Below are 18,566 nucleotides of genomic sequence, written 5' to 3' on the forward strand. Positions count from 1 at the left end.
AGTGTATAAAGCAAAATCACTATGCTAAGATGTGCAACACCAAGAAGAAAGTGCACACCGTGCAGGAAGACACAGATGATAGTGATGACCTAAGTGACACTTTTTTCATCAAAATCGTGTCATATGACGAAAGCGAAGCGCAGCTACAAACTAGAGGAGACCCAGAACGTGCTGTTAATGCAGTAAAAGAAGATAAATGGATTGCACCACTGCTTGTCAATGGGACACTATTTGCTTTTAAAATTTACACAGGAGCAAAAGCAAACATAATTAACGAAAAAGAGTTGAAATCACTTGAAGAGAAACCGGAAAGAGTCACAGACAAGGCCGTGAAATTGAAAACTTACAACAATCAGCCAATAAAAACAAAGGGATGTTGAAGGCTAAAAGTGACAGCAAAGGGAAGACAACACAAATTAACGTTCAAAATTGTGCCAAGTAGACTGTAGTATTGTCAGGTTTAAAAGGTCCTGACGCCTTCATTAGACTGAATTAAATGCAGAGAACCAGAGGAATAACCAGGGAAGGTTTTGTCTTTTCTCCATCGCGATGGGAGGAGAAGCCAGGAAGTGAAGTAGACGTCTTGCCAGTTCACTCTCCCGCACTCTCACTGACTTCTTCGCCCATCCCTCTGGACTTTATTCAAAGAAAAACGAAACCTATGGAAAGTGAAACTTAAAACAAGCGTGTGGGTGTGCGCATGTGTGCTGAAGCAATGATGTGCGTGTCTGTGAGTGTGTGTGTAATTATCATTGATACAAATAGTGTATAAAAAACATGATTAAAAATACACAAACTATTTACATACTCTCACAAGTATAACCATGGAGACAAAGCAGCTGAAGATCTTGGATTGATAAAAATAATTTACCAAATCAACAAAGTGTTGCAGAGTGAAGGTAGTAAGAGTATAGGGAACAAATACTTTTCTGTCTTCAAAGGACAAGGGACGCTACCTTACACTTACAAAATACAGCTCAAGGAAGATGCTGAACCTGTAGTACATGCCCCCAGAAGAGTTCCAGCCCCTCTCAAAGATAGATTAAAAAAGGAACTGAACAGAATGACACCAATAGGAGTCATAGAGAAAGTGGAAGAACCCACCGACTGGGTAAATTCCATCACGTGTGTTAAAAAGAGAAACTCCCCAGAGTTACGTGTTTGCCTCGACCCCAAAGATCTGAATGAGAACATTAAAAGAGAACATTATCAGATTCCCAACCGTGAAGAAATCCTGAGTGACATGGCAGGTGCTAAGTGTTATAACTTGGGTAGGAGGGTTAATATCCAAAGTAAAGACTCGGGAGACAGGAAGCCATTTCAACTACGTCTGTATATTTTTGTTCCGCACTCAACAACAACTTACGTCATCAACAAGTTACCCAGGGGGCACCGCTGCATTCTCGACGAGCAACGACTACAATCAATACATAATATATTCCTTCCCCCTTACTGTTAAGGTCCCCTTAGCAAAAGTCAACCTTATTATTATTTTTTTTCATTTTTTTTTTATAATTTTTTTTCCATGTAAAGATTGTGATTCAACACACAACAATTTTAACTAGCCCTCAAACCGGGCGCTAACTACGGAGAGAGGGTGGACTACCTCAATCCGGACTAAACCCTGGGGATTATTCTGCCCCATAAATTGGGTTAGTCACTACACTACAACGTCAGTCTGTCAGGGGGTCGTCTTTGTCTTTTAGGATAAGTACGACCGATCAATAAGTCAGTTACAGTGTCTGTTGAAGATGGCTGAATGACTCCTGGGTTGAGAGGGGTACCGGGCATAGTCCCCTGAGCAGCCTTCGGTGTTCCGTGGACATTGTCCATTTCAGAGGGTTGCTCCTGAGGTTCCTCTGAAGGTGGATGTAGCTCTTGATAGACCGCTGGCGCTGGATTGAAGGGCGTAGCACGAGATGAGTCTTCCCCAGGGCCGGAAGCCAGGAGCAATTGATCAATATGTCGTCTCCAAACGAGGTGATCATGGGTCTTCACTGTATATGATACAGGGCCTGTTTTCGCAACAACTGTTGCAGGTGTCCACTTATCACCGCGGGCATAGTTCCGAGCAAGAACCTTATCCCCCGCCGTTAAGGACCGTAACTTGGCTTTCGCCCGTTGTCCCATTTGAGCTTCCTGTTGGTGATGAACAATGTCTTTTGTCTTTTGAGGTCTTAAGAGGTCAAGTCGTGTGCGGAGTGTTTTCTTGAACATTGATGCGGCCGGAGACACCTTAGTTGTGGCGTGGGGCGTGTTTCGGTATGACAACAGAAATCTGTTGAGGCGACGGTTTAGAGATTGGGTACTTGGGGAGGACTTTAGCGCTTGCTTCATGGTTTGTATGAATCTTTCAGCAAGCCCATTTGTAGCAGGATGATACGGTGCAGACCTGATGTGCTGAATACCATTCTCTTCCATGAACATTCGGAACTCTTCCGACACCAGCTGTGGGCCATTGTCACTGACAAGCTGTTGAGGAAGACCAAACCTGCAGAACATAGACCTTAACTCTTCGACAGTTCTCTCTGAAGAGGTGCTTTTCATGACAGCGACTTCAGGCCATTTGCTATGAGCATCGACTACCACTAGGAACATGTGGCCCTCGAGTGGTCCAGCAAAATCAATATGGACTCTTTGCCACGGTTCCTCAGGCCAGTCCCATGGGTGTAAAGGTGCAAGCTGTGGGAGGTTTCTCGATTTCTGGCAGTCAATGCACGATCTTGCTTTCTCCTCAATGGCTGCATCTAAGCCTGGCCACCAAAAATAACTGCGTGCAATTTCCTTCATCCTAACCACACCGCAGTGTCCAACATGCAACTCCGCAAGTAGTTTCTCTCTGAGGGGTGGTGGAATTATTACACGATAGCCCCACAATAAGCATCCATTCTGGACTGAAAGCTCATCTCGTCTCACTAAGTAAGGCTTGAAGGTGGGTGTCATCTCTCCTCCCCTTCCCCGAGTGATGATATCCACGATCTCGGACAAGACTGGGTCAGTGCGAGTCTTTTTCTTCACCTGCGTCGAGGTAACTGGAGTAACAGACAATTCCTCAAAGTAAAACACTTCGGCGTTCGCAGGCTCTGGGCGCGTGACAGGCAAGGGGAGTCTCGAAAGCCCGTCAGCATTCTGATGAAGGTCCGACTTCCTATACTTGATGACATACTGGTGGGCAGATAACAGCAGAGCCCAACGCTGCATGCGACTGGCTGCCAGTGACGGAATGCCCTTATGCGAACCAAAAATAGAGGTCAGGGGTCGATGGTCTGTCAGAAGCGTGAATTTCCTGCCATATAGGTACTGATGAAATTTTTTTACTCCAAAGACTATAGAAAGTGCCTCACGCTCAATCTGTGCATAATTGCTTTCCGCCTTGTTAAGCGTCCTTGATGCAAAAGCAATCGGTCTCTCTTCCCCAGACGGCATGATATGTGACACGACAGCACCCACCCCGTAAGGCGAAGCATCACAAGCCAGCTGAAGAGGGAGTTTGGGGTCAAAATGGGCGAGGGCCCGAGAGTCGACAAGGGCCGTCTTCACATTCTGGAATGCCGACTCACATCTGGCCGTCCACTTCCATGGCGTGGTTTTATTAAGTAGCACATGTAGTGGTTTTAACATATTCGCAAGGTTGGGCACAAACTTGGCATAATATGTCAACAACCCCAGAAAAGATCTCAACTGGGTCACATTCTTGGGAGCTGGAGCCTCTACAATAGCCTTTACCTTTGACGGTGCTTTGTGCAGTCCTGTGCTGTCAATCACATGTCCTAAATATTCAACATTTGGTCTGAAAAATTCACATTTGTCTCGTCTGACCTTCAATCCATATTCTTCCAGTCGCTGTAGGGTCGCGTCCAGATTTTGTAAATGGGACTGTTCATCAGGTCCGGTGATAAGCAGGTCATCCAGGTAGCACTGAACCCCAGAAAGACCACTCAGTATCTGGTCCATTGCCCTTTGGAACAGTGCTGGAGCAGAGGTGATTCCGAAAGGGAGTCTCTGATACCGGTAAAGTCCTTTGTGAGTCACAATGGTCAACAGCTCCTGTGACTCACGTTCCACATTCATTTGGAGGTATGCTTGCGACAAGTCAATTTTGCTGAATTTCTTCCCTCCAGCCAGGCATGAGAAAAGATCATCAATGAGGGGTAATGGATACTTTTCAATTGACAAAACTGGATTCAAAGTGACTTTGAAATCACCACAAATTCTGGGACTGCCATCTTTTTTTATGACAGGAACAATTGGGGTAGCCCAGTCACTTGTGCTTACAGGGGCTAGGACCCCACTCTTTACCAATCTATCCAATTCTGCTTCCACTTTCGGTTTGATGGCATATGGGACGGGTCTAGCTTTTAGACACCTTGGGGAACTCCCAGGTTTAACCTTCAGCGTAACAGTAATGTCTTTCATGCTGCCAAGTTCACCATCAAAAACCTTGGAATGCTTTTTCAAGATCTTCTGTAGGCAGGTTGTTTCTCCTTCCCTGATTATGAACACTTGTTGCCAATTCAATTTGATCTTCTTGAGCCACCAGCGGCCCAGCAAAGCTGGATAATTTCCTTTTACAACATACAAGGGAAGAGTCTTTTTCTGTTTGTTATGTTCCACCATCACATACACAACTCCTAGCACTGGGACAGGCGCACCAGTGTATGTTCTTAACTTCAGTCTAGTCTTTTGGAGGACAAGGTGTTGGAATTTTTCTTTGTAAACAACTTCCGATATCATGGACACACGTGTACCCGTGTCCAGCTGCATTCGGACTGGCACATTCTCAAGTAACGGTGTGACCCAATATCCATCATCCGGGTCATCCATAACAGATAAGACATGTACTGTATCTCCTTCTGACTCACAATCACTGTGTCCATCCTCTTCATGTACCATCTTATTTACATATTTCTTCCGGGTCACACCACCTCTTTGTCTCTCATTATGTTGTTTGTGTGACTGAATCTTCTTACTCCTACAGACGCGTTCAATGTGGCCCTTCTTACCACAATTTCTACAGTCCAAGTCCTTACACCAGCACTCTGTTGGCTGATGCCCTGATTTTCCGCAACGATAACAGGGTTGGTTTGATGCTGTTTTCTTTGTAAATTCCGTCGCCACCTTGTGTATTTGGGTGCAAGTGCTTAACAACTGTGCTTCTTTGGTAGCCATCTCCATTGATGTGCTAATTTCCACCGCCTTCTCCAGTCGCAGGTTAGCTTCTGTCAATAGTCGTTTTTGAATTGACTCACAGCGCAGACCACACACCAGCCGGTCACGTATAGTGTCATTTAGTGAAAGTCCAAATTCACAATGTTCAGATAACTGTTTCAATACAGCTACAAATTGTGAAACAGATTCCCCCTCTTCCTGGTTTCTCTTATGGAATCTAAACCTCTCTGCTATGACCAACGGTTTTGGTGCATAATGATTTTTCAGTATAGTCACAATCTCGACATAAGTCTTGTTCCCTGGCTTGTCAGGTTGAACAAGACTACGCAGTAGGTTGAATGTCTTTCCTCCCACAATACTTAGGAACGTTGGAACGACAAGATTCTCTTCTATCTTGTTAGCCAGAATAAAGTATTCAAACCTCTCAGTGTATGAAGTCCATTGTTCCTCAGTTTCGTCAAATGGCCCCATATGTCCGACCAGAGCCATCCTCGGTTATATTCCTTCAACAGTTAGTTCCGGAAAATGTCTTTTTTTTTCTTTCTCTTTTTCCCGGAGATTTCTCCTCCTCCTTCAGCAACGAACACTCCTCACGTCCACCGCGGGGATCCCTCCTCCTCCGAGGCAGCGGCGACTCCCGAAAGACGGAGGCGGCAGTTAGCCGTTTGGTTAGCCGCGACGACGCGCCGCACACTCGGCGAGAAAAAAAAACTCGACAACGTCGGTTCACGGCCAAAAACAATCAGCGCAGGGCGGTACCTCGTCGCCAGTTTGTTATAACTTGGGTAGGAGGGTTAATATCCAAAGTAAAGACTCGGGAGACAGGAAGCCATTTCAACTACGTCTGTATATTTTTGTTCCGCACTCAACAACAACTTACGTCATCAACAAGTTACCCAGGGGGCACCGCTGCATTCTCGACGAGCAACGACTACAATCAATACATAACACTAAGTACTTCAGCAAATTAGATGCATCGCATGGATTTTGGCAGCTGAAGCTGGACACCGAAAGCAGCAGGTACACCACCTTCAACACACCATTTAGGCGTTTCTGTTTTCTGAGACTGCCATTTGGCATAAAGTCTGTGCCTGAGATCTTTCACAGAGCTATGGAGTCAATCATAGAAGGTCTGGAAGGAACCCGTGTGTACATTGATGATTTGGTTGTTTGGGGAAACACGGAACAAGAACACAATGAGAGACTTGAGGAACTGCTACAAAGAGTTCAAATGAATGGACTTAAACTAAAACGAGAGAAATGTCTAATCTCGTTGCACACTTGAGTACAATGTCAATAAAGGGATGTCTGATTTCTGAAATGTCTGTTTGGAGTTACAGAATTGACACAGCAGATGGAGTGGTGCCAGACAGAACCAAAGTGCAAGCAATACTGGACATGCCAGTTCCAACTGAGAAAAAAGGACTTCTGCAAGCAATGGGGATGATAAACTTCCGGGGCAAGTTCATTCCAAACCTCTCTTCAAGTCAAAGTCCCAAAGTTTGCTGCTGCATCACAACGTAGTCTTTGAGTGGACAACAAAACATGACGAAGAATGGCAAGATCTAAAGAGAACTGTGACAGCTGAGCCAGTCCTTGCCTACTTTGATCCATCAAAACCAACCAAAATTTCCACGGATGCGTCGAAAGATGGGCTAGGTGCCGTACTGCTGCAAAAGGCGAGAGACACATGGCAACCTGTAGCCTATGCATCCAGGTCAATGTCAGAGACTGAAAAACGCAATGCTCAGATCGAAAAGGAGTCACTGGGTCTAGTGTTTGGATGTGGCAAATTGCACACGTATGTTTATGGACTGCCCACGTTCATAGCAGAGACTGATCATAAGCCACTGATTTCAATTAGGAAGAAAAATCGCAATGACATGACGCCCAGAATTCAACGCATGATGATGACATTGCAGCGCTATGATTTTGAGCTAATATACACGCCTGAAAAATACATCGTGCTTGCTGATGCGTTATCCCGAGCGCCGCACCCTAACAGTGACATCAAGGACTGCGTTACGGCGGAGAAGGCTGAGGCTCACATCAACATGGTCACAGCCGCACTTCCTGCTACTGACGCTATGCTATCAGTCTTGAACAAAGTGTCACAATGTATGAACAATGGATGGTCAAAAGGGAACTGCCCTCAGTTTTACCCGATGAGAGCGGAGTTGTGCATGGCGGACGGCCTCCTGCTGAGGACGGACAGGATTGTAGTTCCACAAACTATGCACAAGGACATGCTTCAGCGTCTTCACGAAGGACACCTGGGAGTGGAGAAATGTAAGAGAAGAGCACGAGAAGCCATCTACTGGCCGGGCATTAACAAAGACATCGAAGAAATTATTCAAAAATGCCAAGTTTGCCAAAAACATCAACACAAACAAGTCAAAGAGCCAATACTGGTAGCTGACCTTCCCACAACTCCCTGGCAGAAGGTAGGCACTGATTTTTTTCATATAAGAGAACATTATCAGATTCCCAAGCGTGAAAAAATCCTGAGTGACATGGCAGGTGCTAAGTACTTCAAATTAGATGTATCGCATGGATTTCGGTATTCATAAATGTGTTTGGTTTGCTTTTGTGAATAAAGATTTTACAAAAAACGTATGAGTAAATATTTATCATCTCATCAATATTTGCACAACAGAGTACTGAGTTTCGAGATCCTCACAATAGTAATTCTCAAAATTATATTTCTTATCAATTTAGCTTAGTTAAGGGATATTTTATTGACAATCTAACATCACTAAACAAAGACAGAAAAAAAATTGGTGGTGGGGGGAGGCGCATCTTTTTCTTCTTGGTAGAGGCCGGCGTGAAATAATTGAGAAGCACTGCTAGTATATGCAGACATTATATTCATACAATCTTGCAGCCCGAGTGAACCGCAGAATCGGTCAGTGAATCGTAAACGTCCCACTGCTGGAGCAGCAGAGGCTTCTCGGGGCATAGGCGGAAGTGACGCGAGAGATGACTCACCAATGTGGCGTGAATTTAGTTATTTTGTTACATTTTTTTTCAACCGAATGAAAATATTACATAGAATATATATTAAAAGAGAACAGCCAGGTGTAAAAACAAACACAGAGGCAAAGAAATATATTTGAAAAATACGTGCTTTAAAGCATGACGTCATTAGCAAGCGCGCAGCTTCCGAAGGACCTCGATCACATACACCGACCCGTCCACACCGGAACAAAAACAACCACCGCTAAATTCTTCTGATTTAGTGTGGAACTGACTGTAATTTTATCAAAGGATGTCCAGTGCTACTCTAAAGGACTACGACATAATTCATTAAGTCTTTGTGTCCCGATAACCTCATCTTCGTTCGTTGATGCTTTTCGGCGTAGTTAGCTTAGCTTGTTAGCTAGCTAGCCGCTAACAAAAAGAGGCACATGACTCATCGTCAAGCAGAGATCAAGTGCGGATTTTTGGGAATTATCATTTGAAAATGTGTGAAAGAACGACACCCAAGTACAAAGAGGAACTTTGTGGAATAAAAGAAGAGAACGAGCAACATCTTCAACTGCTGGACGAAGGTTACAAGCAGCCTCGTGTTGTGCCACTCAAAGCAGGTTTGTACACGTCTTACTCTCATTTGCTTTGTAAAGAACGACTTTCTATCGTTAAAAATATGAATAACAACGTTAAGTTTTTTGGGGGAAATCGTCCAAGGTTATTGCCGGTTTTTTTTAAATATTGCCTTTTACTTGTCGGTTTGCCGAACATTTGTTTATGCCAAATTAAATCAGTGCAGAAAATAAATGCCAAAGAATAACCAATAGTGGGGGGTGAACTCCATGTTTTCCCAGTATAAAATTTGAACTCGTTTAACATTTTACATTTTCTGGTTTTTATATCTTGTTCAAGCAATTCCTTACGGATGGAATTCTGTCCGACTCTAAAAAATGTGCACTCTGTGGCGAAAACATCAATGGCAGTTGATCAATTTTAGTGGATAAAACACAAAATATTAAGTTTTTTTTTTTTTTTTAATCAAGTACGTATTGGTTTTATTTATTTATTAACTTTGTACTGGCTTCGTCGGGTGAGAGTCAATGAACCTCGGGTGGCCCTGCACTGTTTTGTGCACATGTGCGTAGATTCACCCCATCCAAACATTTAAAATACATTGAATGCATCCATCCAGGGTTGCACGGATCTCATCAGTTAACAAGCGCATGCTGCAAGGAATGCATCTGCATCTTTGGCTTACTATGCGCTTAAAAAGGGAGAACGTCACAACCCCCTTTTCCACCAACATTTAGTTCCTGGTAATAAAGTTCCTGTGGCTCAGGTGGTTTGCATCTCCCCCGCAACTCGTAGTTCCTGGTAATTTATCCAAATGACATTGATGATGTATCAGTGGGATGTCTTGTGTTACTTTGTTTCTCATTACTGACACCCTATAGCTGTTAACCATCATTGCAGTTACAAAATAATTCAGGGAACTCTTATAATATTATGGTGTATCTTAGTCTAATTTGAATATGTATTGGATAACTTTCATATAAACAGTCATTATTCAAATATGTCAACATGAAAGTCAGTGTGAAAGTGTTGTTGCTTAATGCTTATGTGTAGGGATTTTGTCTCTTCAAACATAATTTTGTTTTAAATTTTATTTAGAAACAGAAATTATTTTTTTTTAAAAAGTAAAAAGGGGAATGTTGGAACGTACTAGCAGGCTAAAAGTCATTTTGGAGAGAAAAAAAACAAAAACGAACGTAAATCATGCAATAAATAGCGACTATGATGCCTTTAATTCTTTTTGGTATCCAGATTATAATGGAAGCAAAAAGTACCCACGATGAAACTATCTCTAAATGCAAAATGAAATAATTGTAAACATATTTCACTTGAAGGATTCCTATTTTTTTAATGTCATTTTGTTGCGATGGCCCCCAGTGGTCTGCATCAATATGTTAGGGTCCCACAACAGGTGTTCCATCAGACGCACACAATAGCCTGTGTGTGCTAACTTCAGCTCGCTTCCAGAAACGTCTGTGACTATGTCAGGAATGAAATCGGGCATCAGCCGCAACATGCTTCCTTTTTAAATGCTCGTTTATCACTGTTGTGCGGTTAACGGGAGGCTTACATCGTAGGACGTAATTTTGTGAAATGTCCCCATGGTCCGGTCCAAGTTGGGGTCGCACGCATTGCTCTGTATGCGGCAGGCACAAGTCAAGGTAGCACGGTAAAAACAATATAAGTCAAAGTCGCCGCCTGAGCTTTGACTTTATCAACCCAAATTTGTCTTTCTGTGTCCTACAGACGTCAGTGAAAACTATCTCCGTTTTGTGAAAGAGGAGCCAGACTTGACTCACATCAAAAAGGAGGAGGAGGAGGAGATCAACAAGTCACCATTGAACGTTGTCCCTATAAAGACTGAAGATGAAAACAAGGATGAGAGTGAGGACAACAGAGGGGCGGAGCCTCCAAGCAGCAGCTCAAGTCATCACGTGATAACAGAAGGTGATGAAGACCACTGGGGGCCATCACAAGCACAAAATGAGGACACATTATCAGACGCTCATGTCGATGATGATACTAATGATGATGATGATGATGGGCAAGCCAAAGGTGAAAGGGCATGTCACACTGACTCATTCACTTCAAAACTGTCTTTAAAAGGGCACAGAAAAACACACAGTGGTGAAAAAACTTTTTCTTGTTCAGTTTGTGGGAAATGCTTCTCTCGAAAGTTTGATTTAACAATCCACACAAGAATGCACAGTGGAGAAAAACCTTTTTCCTGCTCGGTTTGTGGCAAGAGTTTCTCTCAAAAGCCGCATTTAACAACCCACACAAGAACACACACTGGAGAAAAACCCTTTTCCTGCTCAGTTTGTGGAAAATGCTTCTCTCAAAAGGGAAATTTAACAGAACACACAAGAACACACAGTGGTGAAAAACCTTTTTCCTGCTCAGTTTGTGGCAAAAGCTTTTCTCTAAAGTTCCGATTAACAGAGCATGCAAGAACACACACTGAAGAACCTCTTTCTTGCTCATTTTGTGGTAAAATCTTCTCCCATAAGTCACATTTAACAGAACACACAAGAACACACAGTGGTGAAAATCCTTTTTCCTGCTCAGTTTGCGGAAAAAGTTTCTCTCAAAAGGCAAGTTTAACAAGACACACAAGAACTCACAGTGGAGAAAAACCTTTTGCCTGCTCAGTTTGTGGTAAACGCTTCTCTCGAAAGTCTGATTTAAAAATACACACAAGAACACACACTGGAGAAAAACCTTTTTCCTGCTCAGTTTGTGGAAAATGCTTCTCTGAAAAGTCACATTTAATAAAACACACAAGAACACACAGTGGAGATAAGCCATTCAGTTGCAGCGTTTGTGCTAAAAAATTCGCCACTAAATGGCAGGCTGAGAGACACAATTGTGATGGAGAGAATATAGGGCTGGGCAATATGACCTAAAATAAAATGAGCAATTTTACCTCGATAACGATGAATCAAGATAAATTTCCGCCCGTGGGCCAAAATCAAAATAAATGCAGGAAATACATAACTGTTTTCTTTATTGACCAAGTGGTACACATTACTTTCAATGGAAAATAAAAGTACAAAAACCATGTGTAGAAGCCTTCCAAATATCTTACTTTGCATGACTTGAACAATGTCACAAATAACAGGAGAAAAAGGGTACTTCTCGCAAAATTTTCTCTGCAAATAGATTGTGCCAAGATGCTGTTGTCACGATCCGCCGTCCGGCGAAGAAGAGGAGGTGATGCAATCGCCGCACGGCGAGAAGGAGGTGGACCCAAAATGCGAGGAGGCAGGGATAAGGGTAACTTAAATGGATTTTAATTGGCGACAACCGAAGGGCAAACCAGGGTACAAAGCGGGGTAACACGGAACAATGACCCGACACTGGCCGTGTCCAAATTAACAGGCTGCGACCTCCGAAGGCTGCTTTTTCGGCCGCATGACGTCACTTTCGGCGCGACACGACCGCGCGTGGTGTCCAAATTCACGGCTGTCACGTGCGACCTTCGAATCCAGCCTTGGAATTGGTCTTCGTTTCCATGGAGCCAAGGCCGCTTGGCGCAATATTTACGTTACGCCCCCATATACTTTGCTCCTCTGTTCGACGCAGGTGATAAGTATTTGCGGTGGATTTATAAACGGCTTGGATAATCAATGGATAATCAGCGACGAGCGCCAGACCGAAGGCATCGGCTGCGCAAAACATTTGTATTATTTCATTTTAAACGACGGAACCCGAACTTTTCTTCATTTTATTTCACTTTTTGGTTTATTTCCATTTTGTTCTTGAGGAGAGGAGGATCACGCTTTCCCATCGCAGAGTTGTCCTTTATCGAAGGAATGAAGTAAATTCCAAAAACGTCTATCAGCATTTTCACACTATTACCAACATTGACAGGTCAATAGGGTTATAACGTGATGGTTACAGATGAGCTAAAAACATCAGTACAACCTCAGTAGTACATGTGTTAACTTCATAATAGAACAAATATCGAATGGAAATGATATAATTATATACATTCTGAAAGAGTTTTTATGAATTTAGATACTTGTGACGGCTTTATTGTCCCCGTGATTAGTTTGTAACCAAACACATACTTTTACATATGGCAAAACACCAGAATACCACTAGAGAGTTTAGGGCCAGAGTTATTAAAATTAAGTTGGTGATACTGTAGGAATGATGCAAGCAAACGAAACAAGTACAATAATTAATGCGTTCATGTTTTTTTTTTTTTTTTATTCAAAACGTTAACAGCCAAGAAGTCCATACTGCAGGATAAACCTGGGTGTGCCAGTGTTGGATCGTTTTTTCAATGGAGAGGATCTCCAAACAGACTTTCGCCTGAGCAGGGACTCTTTCAGAGTGTTGCTGAACCTCCTGGACCAAGACCGACGACATGGATGGGGTGTCGAGATAGAGGTCCTTGTCTTTCTCTTCTGGCTGGCGAGTGGGGCATCATATCGGGTGGTGGCACGAGCATTTGGGATGCCGCGGTCCACTGCCCACTACATCATCCACCGGGTCACTGGGGAAGTGGTGGCTCTTCGCCACAGAGTCATCCACTTCCCCAACACTGCAGGAGACCTTCAGGCAGTGACCCAGGCATTTGCAGGGCTGGCGAGACACCATGCATTTGCAAGAGCTGCTGGAGCAATAGATGGTTGTCATGTCCGAATCAAGCCTCCAAGTGACCTTGATGGTCACGACTTATAAGAACCGCAAGCTTTTCTGGACATCTACATGGGCTGGCCTGGATCAGTCCACGACTCCAGGGTCCTCCGCCATGCCCCCTTTACCAAAGAGGGCTGTATCCTCCTCCAGGGCACTTCATATTGGCAGATGGAGGGTACCCGTACCACACGACCACTCCCCGTCATCACTCCTTACAAGCGGCCGGTGCAGGGCGTGGGGGCCCGACGCTTCAACGTTCATCATTCCAAGGCACGCTCAATTATTGAGCGTGCCTTTGGAATGATGAAGGTGAGATTCCGGTCCATCTTTTTCCGCACCCTGGAGGTGCACCACACCTTTGGCACAAAATAATCTTTAACTGAATCATCAAAGAGCACAGACACACAAACATGGCAAAATATGAGAAGATGGAAAAATAGATTAATATACAATGTAATGAATGGTTAATAAATCTATCCCATCTTTTGGAGTGACATGGCAGCCATCTATTGCCCCAACCATCCCTGCAAACCCCCACGTAATGGATGATGTAGTGGACACTGCAACCGGTATGATGCCCCACTTCAAGTCACGAGAGGAAGATCAGGACTCTTGCTCGTGCCCCATCCATGTCATGGGTCCTGGAAGAAAGGTTCCATCCATGCTCCAAATGAGTCCCTGCTCAGGCGAAAATTGGCAAAACAGCACTGACACACTCAGGTTTATCCTGCAACAGTTATGAACTGGGAAATGCTTTTTTATTTTCTGTGAATAGTTACTGTGAATTATAATGTACTAAATGTATGTCTTGTTTTTCAATAAATTAAGTTTGTAAGCAAAACAGACATGGTGGAGTCTTCATATTATTGTAAAAGTTTCACAAACCTGGGCTTTTTCACTTTTGTCTGAAGAAGCTGATCTCAAGATGTGACTGGGATACGAACTAGTTCATCTGTTTTAAAAGTACCCCGGTTTTTGTTTACTCTTAAATGAATGTTATCTAAATTTCAGTCTTGAACACCAAGCATATTTCACTCATTTTTTATTTTGATCTATCAACTTTTCCATCAAACTGAAAAACCTTTCAAATGTCTCCCTCCTCTCAGTTGCCCTTCCCTCCTCTGCCAACCTCTGTCTCTCCAATTCCTGTCTCCGCATTGCTAAATTGAGTCTGTAAAGTCTGATAATTTCATCCTCTCTCCTTCGCTTTCTCCCTCTCTGTCGTTGCTCCGGCTGTTGGCCTCGCTCTTCTTCTTCTTCTTCTTCTTCTTCTTCTTCTTCCTCCTCCTCCTCCGCCTCTTGCATCACCCTGGCCCGACTTGGCCCTGGTATTTCTTCAGGGATGGCCTGACTTGGCCCTGGTCTTTCCTCAGGGATGGAGGCAATTAGGACAGGGGGGGGTGATGGACTCTGTCCGAGCACTCCATCCATAAGTTCGAACCAGGGCCAAGTATCGGCAGTAGCTCTCCCTGCCACCCCTTCGCCGGTCCCTGGGTTTTTGCAATCCTTTATATGAAAAAAGATAAAACAATCATATCTTCATTTTCACACACAAGAAAAAAAAATGTGGACTTCCATACTTTATACTTCATTTTAAAAAAAAATTTTTTTTGCCTGCAGGGGCGTCACTTTGCCCTGCAGCTCAAGTTTTTCCACGATGGTCCTGTATTAAATAAATAAAAATGCATGCAAAAATAAAGGATGAAAAAAAGGGTAAAAAAGATGCAAACATTAGTCAGAAATCCTGGTGTTATGGGTAACATGCAGATTATATTATTCATTAATATCAGTAATTGGGGAGCACATTGTCGGGGGTACATGGAATTTATACAGGGCACATTCTGTGCTAGAATAAACAGCTGCGTGTTAGCGCAAATCTAATTCAAACACAAATAGCTGATGAATGGAATAAAATTGCTATAGTGGGTCTCGCCATTCTTATGCGTTTTCTTTTTGATATTTTGAGTTTAAATGGATGGAAATAAATAAGACAATAACCCGTCAAATATTTTTCCCGATAGAAATTGTATTTTTGCCTCCATGCTGTGGCTGCGGAGAACTTGGCCCCTGTAAAGAGGCTGTCGTACTCCCCGCACAGCTTGATCAGCGCGGTCATCTCCTTGCTCCCTAAAACATAAGGAAAAGATTAAATAAAATAATGCTAACATGCAGAAATAAGACAATTCAAATGTTTCAGCCGTACCTCCTATGCAATAGTTCTTAGAGCTACATTAGTTATATTTGGCCGATATCGCAACTAATTAAATTATCTTAATCTGGAGCTAAATATCCAAACATTGCTGCCCAATATTTCTCATGAGTGCTGTCTTAATATTACATATAAATAACTTGTACTTACATCTGAAAGTGCACTCGGATGAGGCGGAACACGTGGCTTTGGTAGTTTGCATCTTGCGAGTGTAGAACGGCGTAGAGGAAGAGCGAGGATTTTATAGGGGCAATTTAGAGCGTTCAATCGGCCTGCCATGCATGTTTTTGGAATGTGGGAGAAAACCGGAGTACCCGGAGGAAACCCACGCAGGCACGGGGAGGACATGCAAACTCCACACAGGATGGCCGGAGCCGGGATTGAACCCACGCCCGATGATGTCTCTCACTGTGAGGCCATCGCGCTAACCAGTCGGAAACAATATAAGACAAAGTCGCTGCATGAGCTTTGACTTGATCAAACCAAATGTGTGTTTGTCTTTTTGTGTCCTGCAGACGTCAGTGAAAAATATCTCCGTTCTGTGAAAGAGGTGCCAGACCTGACTCGCATCAAAAAGGAGGAGGAGGAGGAGGAGATCAACAAGTCACCAGTGAACGTTGTCCCTATAGAGACTGACGATGAAAACAAGGATGAGAGTGAGGACAAGAGAGGGGCGGAGCCTCCAAGCAACCGTTCAAGTCATCACGTGACAACAGAAGGTGATGAAGACCACTGGGGGCCATCACAAGCACACAATGAGGACACATTATCAGACTCTCGTGACGATGATGATGATGATGATGATGATGATGGGCAAGCTAAAGGTGAAAGGGCATGTCACACTGACTCATTCACTTCAAAGCTGTCTTTAAAAGGACACAGAAAAACACACAGTGGTGAAAAACCTTTTTCTTGTTCAGTTTGTGGAAAATGCTTCTCTCAAAAGGGAAATTTAACAGAACACACAAGAACACACAGTGGAGAAAAACCTTTTTCCTGCTCAGTTTGTGGCAAGAGTTTCTCTCAAAAGACAAATTTAACAACCCACACAAGAACACACAGTGGAGAAAAACCTTTTTCCTGCTCAGTTTGTGGCAAGAGTTTCTCTCAAAAGAGAAATTTAACAATCCACACAAGAGCGCACAGTGGAGAAAAACCTTTTTCCTGTTCAGTTTGTGGCAAGAGTTTCTCTCAAAAGAGAAATTTAACAATCCACACAAGAGCGCACAGTGGAGAAAAACCTTTTTCCTGCTCAGTTTGTGGAAAATGCTTCTCTCAAAAGCCAAGTTTAAAAGCACACACAAGAACACACAGTGGTGAAAACCCTTTTTCTTGCTCAGTTTGTGGTAAAAGCTATTCTCAAAAGTCAAATTTAACAAGTCCCACAAAAATGCACAGTGGAGAAAACCCTTTTTCCTGCTCAGTTTGTGGAAAATGCTTCTATGTAAAGTCAAATTTAACTTGTCACACAAGAACACACACTGGAGAAAAACCTTTTTCTTGTTCAGTTTGTGGAAAATGCTTCTCTCAAAAGGGAAATTTAACAGAACACACAAGAACACACAGTGGAGAAAAACCTTTTTCCTGCTCAGTTTGTGGCAAGAGTTTCTCTCAAAAGACAAATTTAACAACCCACACAAGAACACACAGTGGAGAAAAACCTTTTTCCTGCTCAGTTTGTGGCAAGAGTTTCTCTCAAAAGAGAAATTTAACAATCCACACAAGAGCGCACAGTGGAGAAAAACCTTTTTCCTGCTCAGTTTGTGGCAAGAGTTTCTCTCAAAAGAGAAATTTAACAATCCACACAAGAGCGCACAGTGGAGAAAAACCTTTTTCCTGCTCAGTTTGTGGAAAATGCTTCTCTCAAAAGCCAAGTTTAAAAGCACACACAAGAACACACAGTGGTGAAAACCCTTTTTCTTGCTCAGTTTGTGGTAAAAGCTATTCTCAAAAGTCAAATTTAACAAGTCACACAAAAATGCACAGTGGAGAAAACCCTTTTTCCTGCTCAGTTTGTGGAAAATGCTTCTATGTAAAGTCAAATTTAACTTGTCACACAAGAACACACACTGGAGAAAATCCTTTTTCTTGCTCAGTTTGTGGTAAATGCTTCTCTCAAAAGTCAAATTTAACAAGTCACACAAGAATGCACAGTGGAGAAAACCCTTTTTCCTGCTCAGTTTGTGCCAAGAGGTTCTCTCGAAAGTCGCTTTTACAAAGCCACACAAGAACACACACTGGAGACAAGCCATTCAGTTGCAGCGTTTGTGCTAAAAAATTATTTTCTAAAAAGGGTGCTGCGAGACACAATTGTGCTGGTGAGAATAGCAGCGATCCTTGAAGCTTAAAAAAAGACAACAAAAAACTGAAGGAACTGACTCTTTGTGGTAAGATGTAAATGTGATTTTGAATCAAATATGTTATATTGAATTTTGCAAAGCATTTTTATTGACATTAAGCCAATGTGATCAGTGTCAGAAGAACCATTGTGTCTGAGTGATGATGAGTTTTTTGTGTGTTTACATCAAACATGTAAATGAAATTAATTGCCTTTGCCTGGAACAACATTTGTTAACATTCTGCTTTTCAGTTTTCTTTTTAATCGTACTTAATGGAAAAGGTGTGAGAAGAAACGGTGCTTATGAAATCGGTGCCTTCCACAATCATCAATAAAATCACTTGTTCCACTTGATCAACTGGCTTTCATGACACTGTGTGAAAAGGTGAAAAACTGAACTAGAAGTTGAACTATAAAAAGAACCAGAAAGAGAAACGCAAATCGTCTCGGTTTCTCTCAAAGGTTTTGTCAGGAGTTGGCAACTTGATGGCGACTGGAGTCAGCGCTGGTTTTCTCGCTGTGTTTGGCTCGTATATGTATGGTCCATTGAACAAAACTCAAACTCTTCAAATATCCCCTCATATACATTTAATATTTCACTTTCTGAATAAATTTCTGACTTGCTAAAACCACTTTCTAGATTGAGCTCTATCAAGC

General features: G+C 42.9%; 2 protein-coding genes across 2 annotated transcripts in view; both read left to right on the forward strand.

Moving 5' to 3' along the window:
* Window positions 1-13,286, forward strand: part of LOC148342453 (uncharacterized) — a 95,981-nt gene extending 82,695 nt beyond the window's left edge. Inside the window, exon 5 of the mRNA XM_088288184.1 lies at window positions 10,819-13,286. Within this exon, the coding sequence (XP_088144310.1) occupies window positions 10,819-11,618 (800 nt within the window). The 3' untranslated portion in view covers window positions 11,619-13,286. The remainder of the gene's footprint in view (window positions 1-10,818) is intronic.
* Window positions 13,287-16,380: 3,094 nt separating this feature from the next.
* LOC148342456 (uncharacterized) lies at window positions 16,381-18,087 on the forward strand. The gene is made up of 2 exons (XM_088288185.1): window positions 16,381-16,384; window positions 16,447-18,087. The coding sequence occupies exons 1-2, from the start codon at window positions 16,381-16,383 to the stop codon at window positions 17,910-17,912; spliced, it is 1,470 nt and encodes a 489-aa protein (XP_088144311.1). The 3' UTR covers window positions 17,913-18,087.
* The last annotated feature ends 479 nt before the right edge of the window (window positions 18,088-18,566 follow it).

Source organism: Idiotropiscis lumnitzeri, chromosome 2 (genome assembly GCF_059441095.1).
Source record: "Idiotropiscis lumnitzeri isolate Australia: NSW breed Sydney's pygmy pipehorse chromosome 2, RoL_Ilum_1.0, whole genome shotgun sequence".
NCBI classification, from domain to species: Eukaryota; Metazoa; Chordata; class Actinopteri; order Syngnathiformes; family Syngnathidae; genus Idiotropiscis; species Idiotropiscis lumnitzeri.